The following is a 16360-nucleotide window of genomic DNA, read 5'->3' as shown; positions in this document are numbered from 1 at the left end:
ACTTGGAGACTCACCAATAAGATTAAGTGGCTGAAACATTTACTTGAAGTGACTGTTTTACTAACGCATCAAACGCCGTCGGGTCTTCAGCAAAGTGACTGCACAAGAGGACTAAAAGGAAAGACGGCCTTTTACTGGAATATCCGTGCAACACATGGAATGTTTTTGACGACTCAGCAAGCTATCTTATAGCAGGAACTTTTCTTTCCTGTCAAGTTTCCTGTTTTGCTTTTCTCCTTTTTGTGTTCTGCGGCCCCAATGCCGTCTTCCTGCTTTTATCCACAGGTGCAATGGCTGTAAACGGCACTCAGCCGCAGAGACGTTTACAAAGTCGCCGCAGCACAATCAACTGCCTGTCAAAGGGGGAAAGCGACAAAAAGACCTTTCCGTTTTCTCAGCAAAATGTGGTGAAAGCGTGGAGCTCTTTGGAGAACCTGGACCCTCCCGATTGCTCGGCCGGAGAAGAGAAACCCAAACCGCAAAATAACATCAAGGTTAATGTTGGCGGCAAAGTTTTCCACATCCCCAAAAAGTGTGCCATGAAATATCCTCAGACTCGCATCGGCTCCCTGGCGGCCAGCACAGACAGAGCCCAACTCATCACCCTCTGTGACGACTACTCTGTTAAAAACAATGAATTCTTCTTTGACCACGACCCAGCTTTTTTCCACCACATCTGTCATTTTTATGCCAGTGGAGAGCTGTGGGTCATCAGAGAAATGTGTCCAATCAACTTTGAGGAGGAGATCGCATACTGGGGCTTAAGTCTGAAGGACGCCACGCGTTGCTGCTGTATGGTGTTTGAGGAGAAGGTGGACGAAATGAAGGACAACCTGAAGGTGGAGCGGGAACTCATGGCTGAGATCGAGGTCCATTATGACGATGGGTTATTTAAAGACATGCTGTTTGGGAATGTCCGAAAAAGGCTTTGGAACATGGTGGAGAATCCCTACACTTCGATGCAGGCGAAAGCCTTCAGCGTGCTCTCCAACCTTTTTGTCCTCTTTTCTATCGTGGCCATGTCCCTCAACACGGTGGCGGAGCTTCAAAACTATCGAATTGGAGGAAAAACTCACATGGAGTGGATAGAGATCATCACCATTGTGTTCTTCGCTTTGGAGTATTTAACTCGCCTTGCCACCACGCCAAATATCAAAATCTTTCTTAAGAGTGGGCTCAACTTTGTAGACATGGTGGCGGTCTTGCCTTATTTCGCCCAGATCATCCTAGAAGCCGCTTTTAGCTCGGAGGACGGAAACACGCCTGAAGACCTTTGGACCCTGGCGAGCGTCAGCAAGTTAAGTCATGTCCTAAAAGTGGTCAAACTGCTGAGGATCTTTCGCATTTTAAAGCTGGCCCGCCACTCAACTGGCATGCGAGCCTTTGGGTTCACGCTGCGTCAGTGTTACCAGCAGGCTTCCTGCATATTGCTCTTCATTGCCATGGGAATTTTTACCTTCTCTGCTCTCCTGCACTCGGCTGAGAGGGAGACAGAGGGCTCTCCCATTAGCAGTATTCCATATGCCTGGTGGTGGGCTGCAGTGAGTATTGATATAAACGTGCGTCAGAAAGATCAAGATTCTCATTTACTACGATTCAGAATCTTTATAACATTTCCCAAGATCGATTTTATAAATTACATAAATCCGCTTCCTGTTGGCTTTGCGAATGAAACACACTAAATAATACATGGAACGTCAATGCAGTGGGCGTAGCACGCTTTTGTTTTGAAGTCGGCCTTCACAGTGGTGGACGCTACCAACTGTTTTTATCGCGACTGTTTTTATCGCCTCACATCACGTCACATCATGCCAACAGCAACACATCGCCGTTAACAAAAATTGAAATCATGTTCCATCACTGATCAAGGATGCGAAGAAACCGCTGGTCAGTTTTGCTGTCATTGTACGAAAGAGCACAAGTCTCCAGCGTTAGCACTAGCTGCTAATACAGGGTGCATTCAAATGCAGTCGGACAATTTATTTCAGACAGAAAAAAGGTCCATCCATGAATCCATTCATTTTCCAGAGCCGCTTATCCGCAAAAAGGGTCGCAGTGCCTATCGCAGTTGACTTCGGTTTGAAATCAGGACACTTTTTTTCGGAGGAACGGTAGTCTTGTGAAAATGCAGATTATGGTTTTTCCTACCCTCAATGACTGAGTCAGAGCTGCACGTAATGAAGTGAACCTACTCAAGTTTTGCGGTCTTTGCTACCACTCGATACTGTTGGAAATGTTCCGACGTCTCTGGCAACAAAAGTGATCCCCAATGAATCTTACCCTTTTTAGGTTCTTTAATACAAAACGTTTCAAGGATTTTGCACAAAACAATCCACTTCAGGAGCCAGGTTCCACTATAGCGTTAGGTCATTTTATGGGTTATGCATTTTCACTCAACTTTTTGGCGCAGACCTAACTTGTTAATCGGGTTAGGTTGGTATTTTTATTTAGGCTTGACATATAGGTCAGTGATACTGATATTATTCAGTTCAGATGAATGAATTCTTGAGCAGGTGACATGGTGACTACACCACATCCACTTTCTTGGAAGTAAGTGCTCTGGAAAACCTCCAATTGACTGCTGTTCAGTCCCGTTCAAAACAAACAGTGCAAATCAGACAAATTCATTCGTGTGCCGTCACATAAATCCCTTTTCGACGACAGAACGATGTCCGTCCCCCCCATAACATTCAAAGGGGCGTGTGGGAGAGACAATAATTTGTTTCTTTTAGCTTTAAGATCAGTGTTAAATGACCAGATATGGTGACACTTATGATGCCATGAATCATCCGGATTTTTTTTAACTACAAAAACAACATAACTTTTCAGATTATGAAAATTCAATGAAGACTTTAAATTATCCATACAGTGGATTTGAATTGTTGTTTGTTGACGTCGAAGTGGACTGCATTCGTCTGGCGACCAGTAGCGGGTTCTTCTCTCCAGCCAGGACTAATAAGGAGATGCTTTCCAGAAATTCAAGAAAGGCTGACAGATTGAGCCATGCATTTTCAATGAATAATTTTTATGTCCCTTTTTTTCTATCTTAGGTCAGTATCTCCACTGTGGGTTACGGGGACGTGGTCCCTGTGACGATCCTGGGTCGCTTCGTGGCCTTTGGCTGTATCTCCTTCGGAATCATCCTGAACGGGATGCCCATTTCCTTCCTTTTTAACAAATTCTCAGATTACTATGCCAGGCTAAAGGCCCAAGAGTATAACACTATCTCGGTCCAACGCCGCTTGCAGCTCCGGCGGCGTCTTCGCCACAGGATGGACGGGTGTTTTCGTCCCACGCGGGGAGACGACAGTCGTCCCCAAGCGTCCGGTGACATTCCTCATCCGACGGATGGTTGAGAAGTATAGTTCAGATTTGAGTCTGAAATAATCAGTGCCTGCACATGAAACCAAATATGTGATGAGAGGAGTGTATACCAGGGGCGTCCACACTTGGTCCTCAAGGGCCACTCCCCTGCATGCATTTGAACTTTCCATCCTCCGGCTCACCTAATTCAAACGATCAACTCATCAAGCTCAGCAGAAGCCTGATAACGATCCTGATCACTTGAATTCGGTGTCTTGGAGGATGGAAATATCCAAAAGTTGCAGGAAAGCTGCCCTTGAGAACCAGTTTTATTCATCCTCCGTGTATACAGTACATAAAAATACATTATTGTCTTAATATGTGCCATCATGTAAATAAAGCTTTCATTTTTTTAAGCTACAGAAAAATAAGTATACACATAAATAATTGAATGGTATTGAAAAAAAAGCAGTGTATGAGTCTTCATTATCATGATCAAATGCTAGTTTTCCGTTTCCCTCCTTGTTTCTCTGGTTTTGCTTTCCATTTTAAAGCACCGGAGATGATTTAAGCCAAGCACCATTTCGTTTTCATTTTCTGCAGTTTTTTTGTCTATGCCCACTCCCCCAGCCAGTGTATTATTAAACTGTTGTGCATTGTTTCTCGGAATGACGTCAAAAAATACCCCCTCTGGTTTGTACAGGGAAGTTCATTTATAATAACGCTCACTTCTTCCTGGGGGGAGGGGTAAAACTCCTATAAACTTTGAGCGTGGCCCCAGAAAGTTGCAAAAGTGTTATAACGGGCAGTAAGTATTTCTTTGCTTTCATTTTTGTCACAATAAGTCATGTTTTCCTTAATGTGCCATCAACTCAAACATGTCCACATACTACACTTATATGGTGTGTTTTTTTCTTTTTGTAAATGCCTTAACAAACACAGTTGCTAAAAAAAATGCTTATAAGCATACATGTTAATTGAAAACAATGCTTTATTATTTAAAGGTTTCTCATGACTTGATGACAATTTAAAAAAAAAATACCGTGATAAATATTGTCCTGTTCTTTTTTAAACACCTTACTACACAACACCATTAAAATAAAAATCCTCTTCTATACAGTCTTTTTTAATGCCTCACTGTGGTGGCTTTAAAACAATAACACTTGCCTTTATATGGTCATTAAAAAAAAAAAAAAAAAAACCACAATTGTTTTTTTCAAGGTTTTGCTTTGCAAGGTTGTTGATCATGACTTAAAGTGACCAAATTGAAAATGACCATGTATGAAAGGTGTTTAAAAAATGATTTCCGATTAGGCTTTTTTTGTTTTTAAACAGCTATATATAGTAACGTGTTTTTTTTTTTTTTTTAAGTCAATGTAAGGCTTTTTTTTTATGTATCATGATTTGCATTTTCACTAGCAGTATAGACATTAATTATCTTTTTGGTCATACCGTATATCTGTTTTGAAATTCTGTCAAACATTCAATAGCTCTTTTTTTATTCAAACCTGACATTTTTGTTTCAAATACAGCCATAAATGCCCTGACGTCACGGACCTGGCCAAATCCTGATGTACTGTACTGAGGATGCATATCGTGGCAGCGACATCATTACTGTGTGTAACACTGCATCCGTAAAATCGTAGCAATCCAAGCGATCACACAAACGTCATGAAAAATTTTCATCTGTACAGTCGATTTTTTTTAGGACTCGATAGGGTGTTTAAAAGTTTCTTAGCTCCGCCCGTTGAGCGTTGTGTGGGTGACATTAACAGCTATGTGGTTGCACTTTACCCGGCAGCCCTCCTTCGGCACACACAGTCACGCATGCACACACGCTCAAACAAATTTAAGGGCACACGCAGAGGAGCAAGCTCCGTTAAAGTAAGTACATATCCATATCTCTTCGAACATCACCTCTAATTATAACCCTCCGTTTGAGTCAATAGCGGCAGCCTTTATTTATTTATTTGTTGTTGTTTTTTTGAGATATGCGACAAATTGTAATTTCTCCATTTCCGAAGAAACGTGTTCCAAATTTGAAAATGCTATGAAATTTACCGAAATGCCTCTTTTTTTTTTAATCGTCGTAATTTGCTGGCATTAGGCAATCGTTTTATCCGGACCCATTTTTCAGTAATCCCACACCACAAGAACGAACATTGTGAGGTATGACATTTGGAGTCGTCTCAAATTGTACAGTTATAATAGTCAGGTATAGTCATAATCTCAAAAGGAAAGGGAAAGAGTGTGAATTTACAAATTAAAACGCGATTTTTTTTTTTATCCCCACTGCTGGTGACCTTCACATCCTCAATTTTTCTCACTTATCTCCACATTGACTAATCATTGTCATTTTGGACAAGGAAATGTAATGGCAAGTGAAGCGGAACATGATTTCATCTAGTGTAGGCATACCTTTCACTTTTGTACATACAAAAACAGGCAACGGGCCTTAAAAGAGAGTTATCAAAATTTCAGCACCGTTTTTAAAACAAAGGCTACATTTAAGTAAATTTGCCTCAAAATGTATGCATTTGTTTTTAGATGAGAATGAGATGAATGGTTACAGAAATGTTTTGCTCAGTTTTGATGGGAGGGCGGCGCAAATATAAAGTGCACCAAACTAATGGGAGCCCTCAACTTGTTTCTCTTTTCACGCTGATTGTTTCAAACATACTTCTAAGACTGCCGTCTTAGAAGTATGTTGTAAAAATTATGTAGAAGTATGCTAGCTCATCTCAGCCATGCTAAATTTCCCTGGTTTATTACCAAATAGATGGACCGGTTGGTTTTATAGTCAACCGGGGGAGCAATTGTCGAATATAAAGTGCGCATAAAATATAAATTCACCATTAATAGCAAAGTCCTAGGAGCCCTCAGCTTGTTTCTTGCGTCACAAAGATGCAATGTTAGGAGTCTCAAACATATTTTGCATGCTATTCTGGTTTGGTAACAAATAGGTTGAGAATTCATTCCTTGTCAATTTGTGGATCCTTTTTGGCATGAAAGTAGTCCTCGAAGTCCTTACCACGAGAAATCGGTATTTCAAGTAGGGCTCCTGATATAATTAAAGTTTTCTTTTTTTTTGAGAAAGTAGACTCGTCACCTGTCTCTTGATGGGATCTCTTCCCTTTCCCAAAAATGTCTTATTTTACTTCTTTATGAGTGAAATTTTGGCGCTCAAATGACCAAAACTAATCCAAGAGAATCCAGACAGATTTCAAAATAAAATGTTTTTCAAAATAGAAAACAATTCCAACTTCGGTTATATATAAAACAGAAACAGTTCATTATTTTGTGTGCGGCCTGGTACCAATTGATCCACAGACGGAGGGTTGGGGAACTCTGCTCTACATAGCACTCTTAGTTTAATTTTCTGTGTACATTTGATATATTTCCATTGAACTTGTCTTTATCTGTAAACCAAGTGACCCATTTAGATCGGTAAAAAAAAAAAAAAAAATCCATGGCGTTTATAAGGCTTCATTTTCCTATCACTAAGTATCTATCCACCCTGCTATGATTAGTGTTAACTCATGAACAGACTACTTACATATTAACATTAACACAGTAAACAAGACACCTGATAAGAAAAATCAGGGAGGAGCTCTGGGCTCATTTATTGGCTTCAGATGACTGAAGATGTTTTATTATTGATTAAATATAAAGGTAAGATAAGTAGATACAGTTGTTTTAACAACGCTTTGATGACCATACATAACTAAAAAGTCTGAGTATGGTGAAGGAATACTTTTTTTTAAGTATGCATGCATGTAAAGTATGTAAAGAACAATTTCCGTGGCCATTTTGTCACCCTACACGGTTTTAGAATGAAATACTGTAGAATAGAACAGCTTTATTGTCATCGTACGTTTAGTATGCGGAAAAATTGTGAGCGCTGCTTAAAATAAATATGAACAATGAATAGACCAAATATTGTAGAGTAAAAAGCTTAGTAAGCTGAGCGTTAGTAGGACTTTTATTTATGGAAATCTTTAGTATTTTTCCCCATTGGTGCTCACTCTGAGTGTCAAAATTATAATTTCGATTGCTTCATTAAAACAAAACAGCAACAAAAACCTAGTTCCCTAAAACTTTTGCAACTTTTGTTGCGTAGCACTAGAGTTCATTATAGCATTGCGAATTTCCGTCTTTTCAATGTGACCTCGGTAGAATATGAAAAATTCGACAACCCATATTCTTTCCCACGCCGTGCGCGAAATACTGTGCATCTCATGTTTTTTACTTTTTACTTAAGCATAATTGAGGATGTTTCCATATACTGTTGTGGGTTCAAACACGCCCTGTGTTTTATTATCACATCACAAATGATGTCATCATCTTTTGCTATGTTTTTATTGGCCGAGAGCAGTTGAGTACAGGATTTTTGTCCTGTTGGGAAATAGAGTGAGATCAGTGTCTTGCCAAGGCGCAATGTTTTCTAGTCCATTTCACAAAAGTCTCCGTATTGTATAATGAATAGGGTTCTTTGGTTAGGACATTTTGTAAATAAGTAAACACAAATACTTTCCAAACCATTTTCAATCAAGTACACGACAAAGACAAGTTAATGTTTCAACTGATTTTTATTTTCCAAGTACTGGTATTTCTTCATTTTGGGGAGAGCAAGGGTACTCTGGCTTCCCCTCACATGCCAACAACACGCATTGTAATTTAATTCAGGAAAATTGTCTGGATGGAAAAGCATTTTTGCAAAATACTGTACCGTTTTCTGCTTCTCTTGTTTTATACAACGTCACAACTTCATTCAAATTGTTGTTTGGGGGTTTTACCTTATGAAGAGATACCGTATGACTTAATACATTCCACTGTGTGAGCAACTTTCACCTATAAGGAGTATGAGCAATTACTTTCCATCCCACACCCACTTGCGTCGGCAGAGCATGGAAGCTTTCTCACCAGGTCACCTCATGTCTGCTCTTTTTCTCTTGTAAGCACCTGTAATTTAAAAGTCTGGGTGAGAGCATGCAGGCACCTAGAACTTTTTGGAATGGAGCATTTTGTCAAGCCTTCTAAGTCTCAAAATGTTGCATGTGTTCCCACAAATCCCATCAATATTTCTTCATGTCGGCGATGAGTATTTATCTGCAAGTGTTTTGACAAACACTGAATTAGAAGTTTTTTTCAAAGCTTTTGTCAGCTATTGTTTAGTACTGGATAATGTTTTGTGGCAAATTAGGTTCCCCTCCAAGACGGGGGAGGAAAGGGGTCCTGAGGTAAAAGTTTATTTCTATTATGCCGACAAACCACACTGACTTCCATACAATGTCTTTTTCATACCTGTAAATTTGACTGTCGTACATGGTGGTTTTATGTTGGGGGGCAATAAAGTCTGATTGCACAGTCAGTTTACGAGGTGTGGAAAAAATGTCATCTTATACAACTAGACCAGTTCCTAACATAATGCAAAGTCCTGACATCTGGTCCAAGAGCTGTACCAAATATTCTGCTATTCATTTTATCATTTGATTGGTTGAGCCTAATATTTTTGATACACTTAAAACCACTGTAGGAGACTTGCCCAAGACAAAAGGAAGTAGCAGCGAAATAAGTCCTATGCAAACACCGGTGGTCATTTAATTAGGTACAGCACATGACCATACAGGAACTTCAAAAACATAGTATTGATACAGAACACGCAAAAACACACACCCAACTTAAACACACAGGCCGAAGAGCCAACAGATGGCCGCAACTACAGGTGGGTACAAGGGCACAACATAAAAATATACCTCATAAAGTGTTAACTACGTGCGACACGACAGTGTGTCATTGTAAGCAATAAAATCAGTGGGCAAGTTCAACTCGGTTGTGGTTGAATTATCTAAACAGTGATGCATATCGATGAGAGCTACACAGACTATTGACAAACTGCTCACATTAAATCTGTGCTTCTCAATTATATTTTGCCAAGCCCTCCCCCCTCTCCCCCCGAAAGAAACATTTTCGTACTCCCCTCCCACTCGTTGTCGACAAAAAAAAGATTATTATCTATAAAAATTGTACAAGTATACCTAAACCTGTATACGATTTAACATTAACAAAAAAAAAAAAGCAATATAAATCAACTTTCAACAACTGTTCATTATTTTTACAGTGTTTTTACAGGTTACAGTTTAGTCTAAAACTGAAAAAAAGTGACTGAAACTAAAAAAGAAATGATGACAATTCTTATTTTATTGCAACTACACTTCGCAGATTGATCCAGTTGTTTCTGAGATATAAGGGTTCAAAATGTCAAAATTCAGCAAGCCATAGCTTCCAAACTTCTGCTTCAACCGACCACAATTTTTAGTTTCAGAATTGTACCATTACTATCAACAAACACACGTTTAATCAAACCAAGTCGAATCAAAATAATCCCATTAAACCAGGCATGTCCATACCCGGTCCTCGAGGGCCACCTATCCTGCATTTTTGCTGTTTCCGTCATCAAATGATCAGGTTTGTTGTCAGGCTTCCGCTGAGCTTGCTGATGAGCTGATCATTGGAATCAGGTGTGGTAGGAGGACAGAAACCTCCAAAACATGCCGTATAGGCGGCCCTCGAGGACTGGGTTTGGACATGGCTGCATTAAACCCATCGAGTGATTTGGCATAGAAGAGCTTTGTATCCAGGATTATGTTTCTAAGTAAATGTGCTTTTTTTCTCGGCAGAGTTCCGACCACGATGCACCTGAAGGTTCGAATATGCTTGCTGCTCGCAAGTCTTTGCGTCTTGATCATCCATCTCATCCTTGACTATAATGACCAAAAGAGCATTCGTCACAAAGCGCGCAGGAAAGGGGATCGCGATGGCTTTATGCAGACCGTCAACCAAACCAAAAGCATTTACAGAGTGAGCACAGTTTGCCGTCAAAACACATCCGCTGCCAACGTCTCAGACTTCGGCGCGCTTCCTGAGAGCATCAAAGACTTTCTGTACTATAGCCACTGTCGCGACTTCCCTATCATACTGGATGTTCCTAATAAATGCGGCGGAGTTGATCAGTCGGGGGACGTTTTCCTCCTTTTGGTCATTAAAAGCTCTCCCTCGAATTACGAGCGCCGAGAGATCCTGCGCAAGACCTGGGCCAAGGAGAGATTGCACAACGGGGTTTGGATTCGAAGAGTCTTCCTCTCGGGTACGACGAATCACGGCTTTGAGAAGATCAGGCTGAACAAGCTCCTCCAAGCAGAGCAACGCGAATACCAAGACATCATCCAGTGGGACTTTGCGGACTCCTTCTACAACCTCACCTTAAAGCAAATACTTTTTCTGGATTGGATGGAAAGAAACTGTCCAAAGGCTCGCTTTTTGTTAAATGGCGACGATGACGTTTTTGCAAACACAGACAACATGGTGGATTTCCTCCAAAGCCTCAAAGGCAACGATGGACGCAAACACCTCTTCACCGGGCATCTGATCCAGGGCGTGGGGCCCATCAGGATACCTGCCAGCAAGTACTACATCCCCGTTCAAGTTCACAAGTCCGAGTCATATCCCCCTTATTGTGGGGGCGGGGGCTTCTTACTGTCAGGCTACACAGCTTTGGTCATATACAAAATGTCCCGCACGATTAAACTTCTTCCCATCGATGACGTTTACATGGGGATGTGTCTGGCGAAAGCAGGCCTGGCACCGAACTCGCACATGGGGGTGAAGACAGCCGGACTGTACATCCCCGCGAGCAATCTAGACGCATACGACCCTTGCTACTATAAAGATATGCTGCTGGTCCATAGGTTCCTCCCGTCTCAAATGTACCTCATGTGGCATAGAATACACGACCCTTATCTCAAATGCGGTTCCGCTGCGGCGTGATTCATCTTAGCCGTGACTTTTTGGTCAACGCGCTCTCGTTTCGTGGATTCGACGCAGCGCAGGCGGGGTCCTGCGCGTCTTCACGTGCAGGCTTTAATCTGATCTTTGCACTCCTATGGTGAGCCTGACTGTCAACACCACCCACTAAGCATGACATGTCTGCCGTGGATGAGCAGCTGTCCCCAGAAACAACCAGGTCAACTTTTTCCTCTGATAAATGTTTCAAGAACTTTTTTAAACCAAACGGTGAATTAACCCCAACGTAAAAAAAAAATGCATGTGGCAATCTTACTTGCAGGTGATGTATTTACAGTAAGTACGTTTGATCGTATTTTCAAATGCGTTTCAAAGGTACTTGTGAGCTAAAGGCTAAAAACGGAGTCAAAACATGTCATCACTCTGTGCCATGGCTTTAGCATTTAGTCTACAAGTACGTAGGAAAGCACCTTTGCAAATCTGTTCAAATGTAGTTCAAAAGTATTTTAAAAATACATTTGTAGTTTTAAATATATTAGAAATTAAATACGTAAAAATGTATGTGTAAATATGTACTAATGTTTTTACAAGTACAGTACATTTGAACACATTTTCAAATACGTCTGAACATACTTGTAAATTAAATTATCTTTATTCTCCCCATAATGCAACGGGATACTCAGATCAACACTCTGTAGCATTATTCTGTTTTTAGCACTTAGCCTGCAAGTGTGTTTGAACATATTTGCAAATCTGTTCAAATGTAGTTAGAAAATTTTGAAAATACGTATGAATGCACTTGTAAAGACGTTAGAATGTATTCAAATCTGTTAAAATCACTTGTAAATATGTTTAAACATACTTGAAAGTAAATTCAAACGTGTTTACCAGTCAAAGAATGTGTATGCAAACATATTTGAATTTACTTTCAAGTACTTGAAAGTGAATTCAAATATGTTTACCAGTCAAAGAATGTGTACTCCACATTGGTAGTACCATGTGTCCACAGGTGAACTTTGTCAAATATTGTATATTCACATTTTTAATTACACTGTTGATTTCTCTATTTGTTTTCTTTTATTTATGATAGTGAATAGATTAAATTGATTTTAAAAAATACATTTATAAAAATATTTGCGTGAAAGTGTATAGGATGTGTGTGAGGATTGTTCTCTTTTTGCCCAAAATAGCTTGGTGTCACTCAAATGACCTACTTTCAAACAGTGATTACTAAAGAACGGAAAAAGTTAGACTCTTACTTTCTTTTTCTAGGTAAAGAAAAGCATCCAATCTTTCATAAGGTTTTACCATTGTCTGCATATACAATGCAATATCCTATTGGCCTTTTTTTTTTTAGCCATATTTAGCCATAACTGAGTTTTATTGTTGCTCAACTAAAAGATGTACAGCAATTCAAAACAACTCAGCAAATTGTTTTGTAGCAAGAAACTTGCTTGTTTTGTTGTGCTAAGTAACATTGTTGACAGAAATGTCAACAAAGTATATTTTGAAAAAAGAAAAATACGCACTTTTTTTAATGAAAAAAAACAAAAGAGCACAAGTTGTATTTTTTACAGTGTCCTTGCCACCCGTGCTCTGGACAGGATGCACCCTAGCAGAATTAGTCCTTCAACTACTGTGGATTCTAAAGCACAACCCACATTTTGTTTCTTCCTGAAACTGAGTTGTACAAGGGGGAATGACCTCTCAACTTTAGGTGAGTGAATTCACTCATCAGATGGAGCCCATGCCGTATTTATTTAATACATCTTTGAAATAAATGGTTGTGGTTTCGGAACAAGTTTTAGTGCCTTTCTAGACTGCTTCTAATTTTCTTATAACAACAAATGATCTCGTCCCCACCCGGCTGTACATTTCCTTATCCTTTCATCTGATGTTAGTTGCTGGTATCAAGAACAAGCTTGTTTATCGCTGGAATTGTGTTATCAAGCATTCGGCATCTATGTTCCCATCCGATGAAAACTGAAATGACATTCAAATTTGTGCAGCAGCAAAAAAAAAAAAAAACACATACACATACACACCCCCTAAATCCTTTTTCCACATTAGAAATACATTACTTGAATGTCAATAAGACACAAAAGGATGCCTGAATTCTTTGTAATATTTTAACCTATCATTTTCACAGGAAATGTAACAGTAGAATTCATGTCACAGTAGGGTGTGGTCCAAAAATCAGAAGCTGCAGCAATATGCTTAGTTTATTATTCATGACACTGCACAGGAGACAATTGTGTTCTGATTTCCTTTTTCTTGCGGACAATATGTTAAGTTATTATTACAAACTGAATTCCTGTGTGCTGAACAATATGTTGTATTTAAATGCGGTGTACTTCAAAACTGTAATGCATTATTTATTACTTATTACTGTCGTTTCAAAGTAATTCGGTACGTTACAATATTACTGTATTTGAAATGTAATGTATTACACCAGTATTGCATTACTTTTCCATTACTCTCACCACCATAACAGGAAATATGAATTTGCCATTCTAAATGGAGATCATTACGCATCCAGTGAAAGGTTGGCATAAGCCTAAAACCGGTACAAATCATTTTATTTGTATTGCATTGTAAACCTTTCAAGACAAGATACAACATCTTTTTTTAATCTTAATTCCTTTAGAACTTAGCTTCGCAGCATAGCTAGCGAATCTTCTAACCTCTTGATGTCGAAGTGTCATCCCTCGGCGAGAGAACCCAATCATTCGCGTGTTTTCTTTTCGCTAACTTCACATTAATATGGCACCGCTTTAAATGCTTTACTGGTCCCATTTTGCAAAGTGGACAGCTTTTTAGGTGTCGCGCACAAAATGCACCTAAGGGTTATATTCTTCGTTTTTATATCTGATGGACTGAAAGTAATGGGCGTACGTCCATCTTGTGTACGTATTGTTCATATTTAACCCACGGTTTCATCTCAGCTGTCATAAGTCAGCAAGTAAACATTTTGCCCCGGATTTTTCTCCTCTGATCTGGCAGTGGTTTTGGAGAACTTGGTGAGGGAAAAAAAAAACACTTTCATGCTAAAAATACATTATAATGCATTACTTTGCTCTCATTTGTAACGAGTACAATATTAAAAAAAAAAATTGTGTGTAACATATTACATTACCGCGTTACAGGAAAAAGTGATGCATTACAGTAATTACATTACTTTGGTAATTCATTCATCCCAACATTGTTAAAATGTATGTGAGGGAACATGAGTGCATACTGTATGTCGCAAATGTTTGTACTGGTACTGAATTCTGTTTTTACTGATGGATACTTTAAGTGAAGATAATGTATGCTTTTTGTTGTATATAATATTCTCTCAGGGTTTGTAAGATTGTATGCTGTGTGATCTAAGATGATGAGAATCAGAATGTGTTTTGCTGTGATTTGCAATAGAAACAGAGGGCTCTGTATACAGTCCTTGCCCAAAAGTGTACAATTCTTTCATTTTTTGTTGCTTTGCCTTAGGACTTGGCAATCCGATGTCACAATTACAGTTTATCGTACACTTCTTATGCACCGCTCCTTTTTTTTAAAGTCTTGATTAATAAAGAGAAAAATTCCAAATGACATTACTGTGTACTTTATTCTCAAATTTGACAGAAGGTTTAAAAAAGGATTTGGATAGATGACTAATTCATTACTTTTGGGGGAGAAAACAAATCAGTCAGTCTAGACTAGAGGCAGAAAATATTGACCTTCATTAAAATATGAGTTAACTGATTTTATTATCTATACATCATTATGGGCGGGAACACCACTACCTCATTTGATGTGTTTATTATTGCAGACTGTAACTTCATAAAACAGGAAGCGTAAGGTTAAAGCTATTGTAATCATTGCCAGAACAAACTGCATATGTGCTTTTACCACAAGCAAAATACCTTTGTAAGTAACCAACATCAACAAATTCTTGAACTTGTGTAATTGGCCTCCTATTTCTTTCCAAAATTAAGCCAGATGCGCTCTTGGTCGAAAGATAAAGGCTAGTGCAATGTAAATGTAATCAAATCTTTAAACCAAGAGTGCCATCAAGAGGGCCCAAAAAATATCAAAAGTGGTTCACCCGGCTCCAATTTCCCATCATTAACAGCACCAAGAGTGGGAAGCTACTACCCTCGAAAGGCATGTGAAATACACACTGACGGTTTACAGTTCAGTTGTATTTAACTTTTAAACTGATTCTTGATGTCATGTGTGGCTGGGGTTTGTTGTTTTCTTTGGGTTTTGTTCATGTAACTTAGGTCAAGTTTCAAGTTTCATTTCCCTTAGTTTGATATTGTCCACCTGCCTGTTTACCTGCCATCCTTGTCATCCAATCAGCTTCCTCTGCCTTTCGTCTGTTCCAGCTGTGTCGCGTCTTCTCGTTTAGTGTGTTGTCAATTTAAGTTCCCAGTTTGCGTTCAGTTCTTGTCGGGTCATTGTTTATTTTCCGCGCTGCCTGGTCCTTGTCGCTAACATTACCTCCCTGCTGCCTTGCCCGAGCTGACTTTTTGTCGTTTTGCTCCCACCTGCCTGTAAGTTTGTTTCTGTTCTGAGTGTTTCTGTTGTACTTTATATTTTTGCGCGTTCCCCATCCTGTTCAGTTTTTTGATTAAATGATCTTATAGAGCCTTAAACCTATCAGCCCCAGCCATTATTGGTTTCCCCTTTCCCACACATCAACATGCCACGAGATCTTGACATTGAATGTAATAGTGAAATGTTGGTTAAATTTGTTTTTTTAACTGCTGAACTAACATTAGCTGTACAGTTTATCTGAATTTTTGAGCAATTTAGTATTTTTATTTATTTGGTATTTAGTATGTTTTTTAGATGTTTAAGCACAGGGCATATTACTGTGCTAACAATCATATTAAAAACGTCTTTGATAACTTTTATGCTACTGCATTTTAATGTTGGCCACGATGGTGGCACTGAAAGAGCTACATTGTTTTGGAAGGTGCTATGTAGGTGAGGTGGTGGTAAGGAGATGTGTTGTTTTGGTGTGAAACTACAGTCGTCGAGGGTCAGTTTTCCAGGTTTCTGCTCCCAACACACTCGCTTCAAATAACTGACTCATCGGCAAGCTCTTCAGGAGCTTGAAAATGATCCTAATCATTTGAATCGGGTGTGTTTGAGAGAGAGAAACATTGTGGACTGGAGTTTGAGACCTATGTGATGTGATGCAAGAAGTTTGAGAACCCCACTGTTTAAGACAGATTTTGATTGAGATTTGATCATTTTAATGGTCTAT

At 39.3% G+C, this 16360-nt stretch overlaps 2 protein-coding genes across 4 annotated transcripts; both read left to right on the top strand.

Annotated features, from left to right (window-relative positions):
- Positions 1-58: 58 nt before the first annotated feature.
- Positions 59-4418, top strand: LOC148417085 (potassium voltage-gated channel subfamily V member 2-like). Of its 2 annotated transcripts, none has more exons than XM_088424847.1 (2): positions 59-1541; positions 3051-4418. In XM_088424847.1, the coding sequence occupies exons 1-2, from the start codon at positions 291-293 to the stop codon at positions 3354-3356; spliced, it is 1557 nt and encodes a 518-aa protein (XP_088280973.1). In that variant the 5' UTR covers positions 59-290; the 3' UTR covers positions 3357-4418. The 2 variants fall into 2 exon arrangements, with proteins under 2 accessions (XP_088280973.1, XP_088280972.1); XM_088424846.1 differs by having other exon boundaries at positions 59-1559.
- Positions 4419-4645: 227 nt separating this feature from the next.
- LOC148417084 (N-acetyllactosaminide beta-1,3-N-acetylglucosaminyltransferase 3-like) lies at positions 4646-14694 on the top strand. 2 transcript variants are annotated; one of them, XM_088424849.1, is made up of 2 exons: positions 4646-5187; positions 9984-14694. In XM_088424849.1, the coding sequence occupies exons 1-2, from the start codon at positions 5081-5083 to the stop codon at positions 11128-11130; spliced, it is 1254 nt and encodes a 417-aa protein (XP_088280975.1). In that variant the 5' UTR covers positions 4646-5080; the 3' UTR covers positions 11131-14694. The 2 variants fall into 2 exon arrangements, with proteins under 2 accessions (XP_088280975.1, XP_088280976.1); XM_088424850.1 differs by lacking the exon at positions 4646-5187 and adding an exon at positions 8928-9028.
- The last annotated feature ends 1666 nt before the right edge of the window (positions 14695-16360 follow it).

Source organism: Hippichthys cyanospilos, chromosome 10, assembly GCF_059441005.1.
Source record: "Hippichthys cyanospilos isolate Australia breed blue-spotted pipefish chromosome 10, RoL_Hcya_1.0, whole genome shotgun sequence".
In the NCBI taxonomy this organism is placed as follows: domain Eukaryota; kingdom Metazoa; phylum Chordata; class Actinopteri; order Syngnathiformes; family Syngnathidae; genus Hippichthys; species Hippichthys cyanospilos.
Note: the sequence above shows the minus strand (reverse complement) of the source record. Positions and strands in the feature narration are given on the sequence as shown.

Excerpts from the sequence above, each read along its gene's own strand:
- LOC148417085 (XM_088424846.1), top strand. The coding sequence starts at position 291 with ATGGCTGTAAACGGCACTCAGCCGCAGAGACGTTTACAAAGTCGCCGC. Across the intron at positions 1,560-3,050 it reads CAGTGAGTATTGATATAAAC|GTCAGTATCTCCACTGTGGG; the intron begins GTGCGTCAGAAA and ends TTTCTATCTTAG.
- LOC148417084 (XM_088424849.1), top strand. The coding sequence starts at position 5,081 with ATGTGGTTGCACTTTACCCGGCAGCCCTCCTTCGGCACACACAGTCAC. Across the intron at positions 5,188-9,983 it reads GAGGAGCAAGCTCCGTTAAA|AGTTCCGACCACGATGCACC; the intron begins GTAAGTACATAT and ends TTTTCTCGGCAG.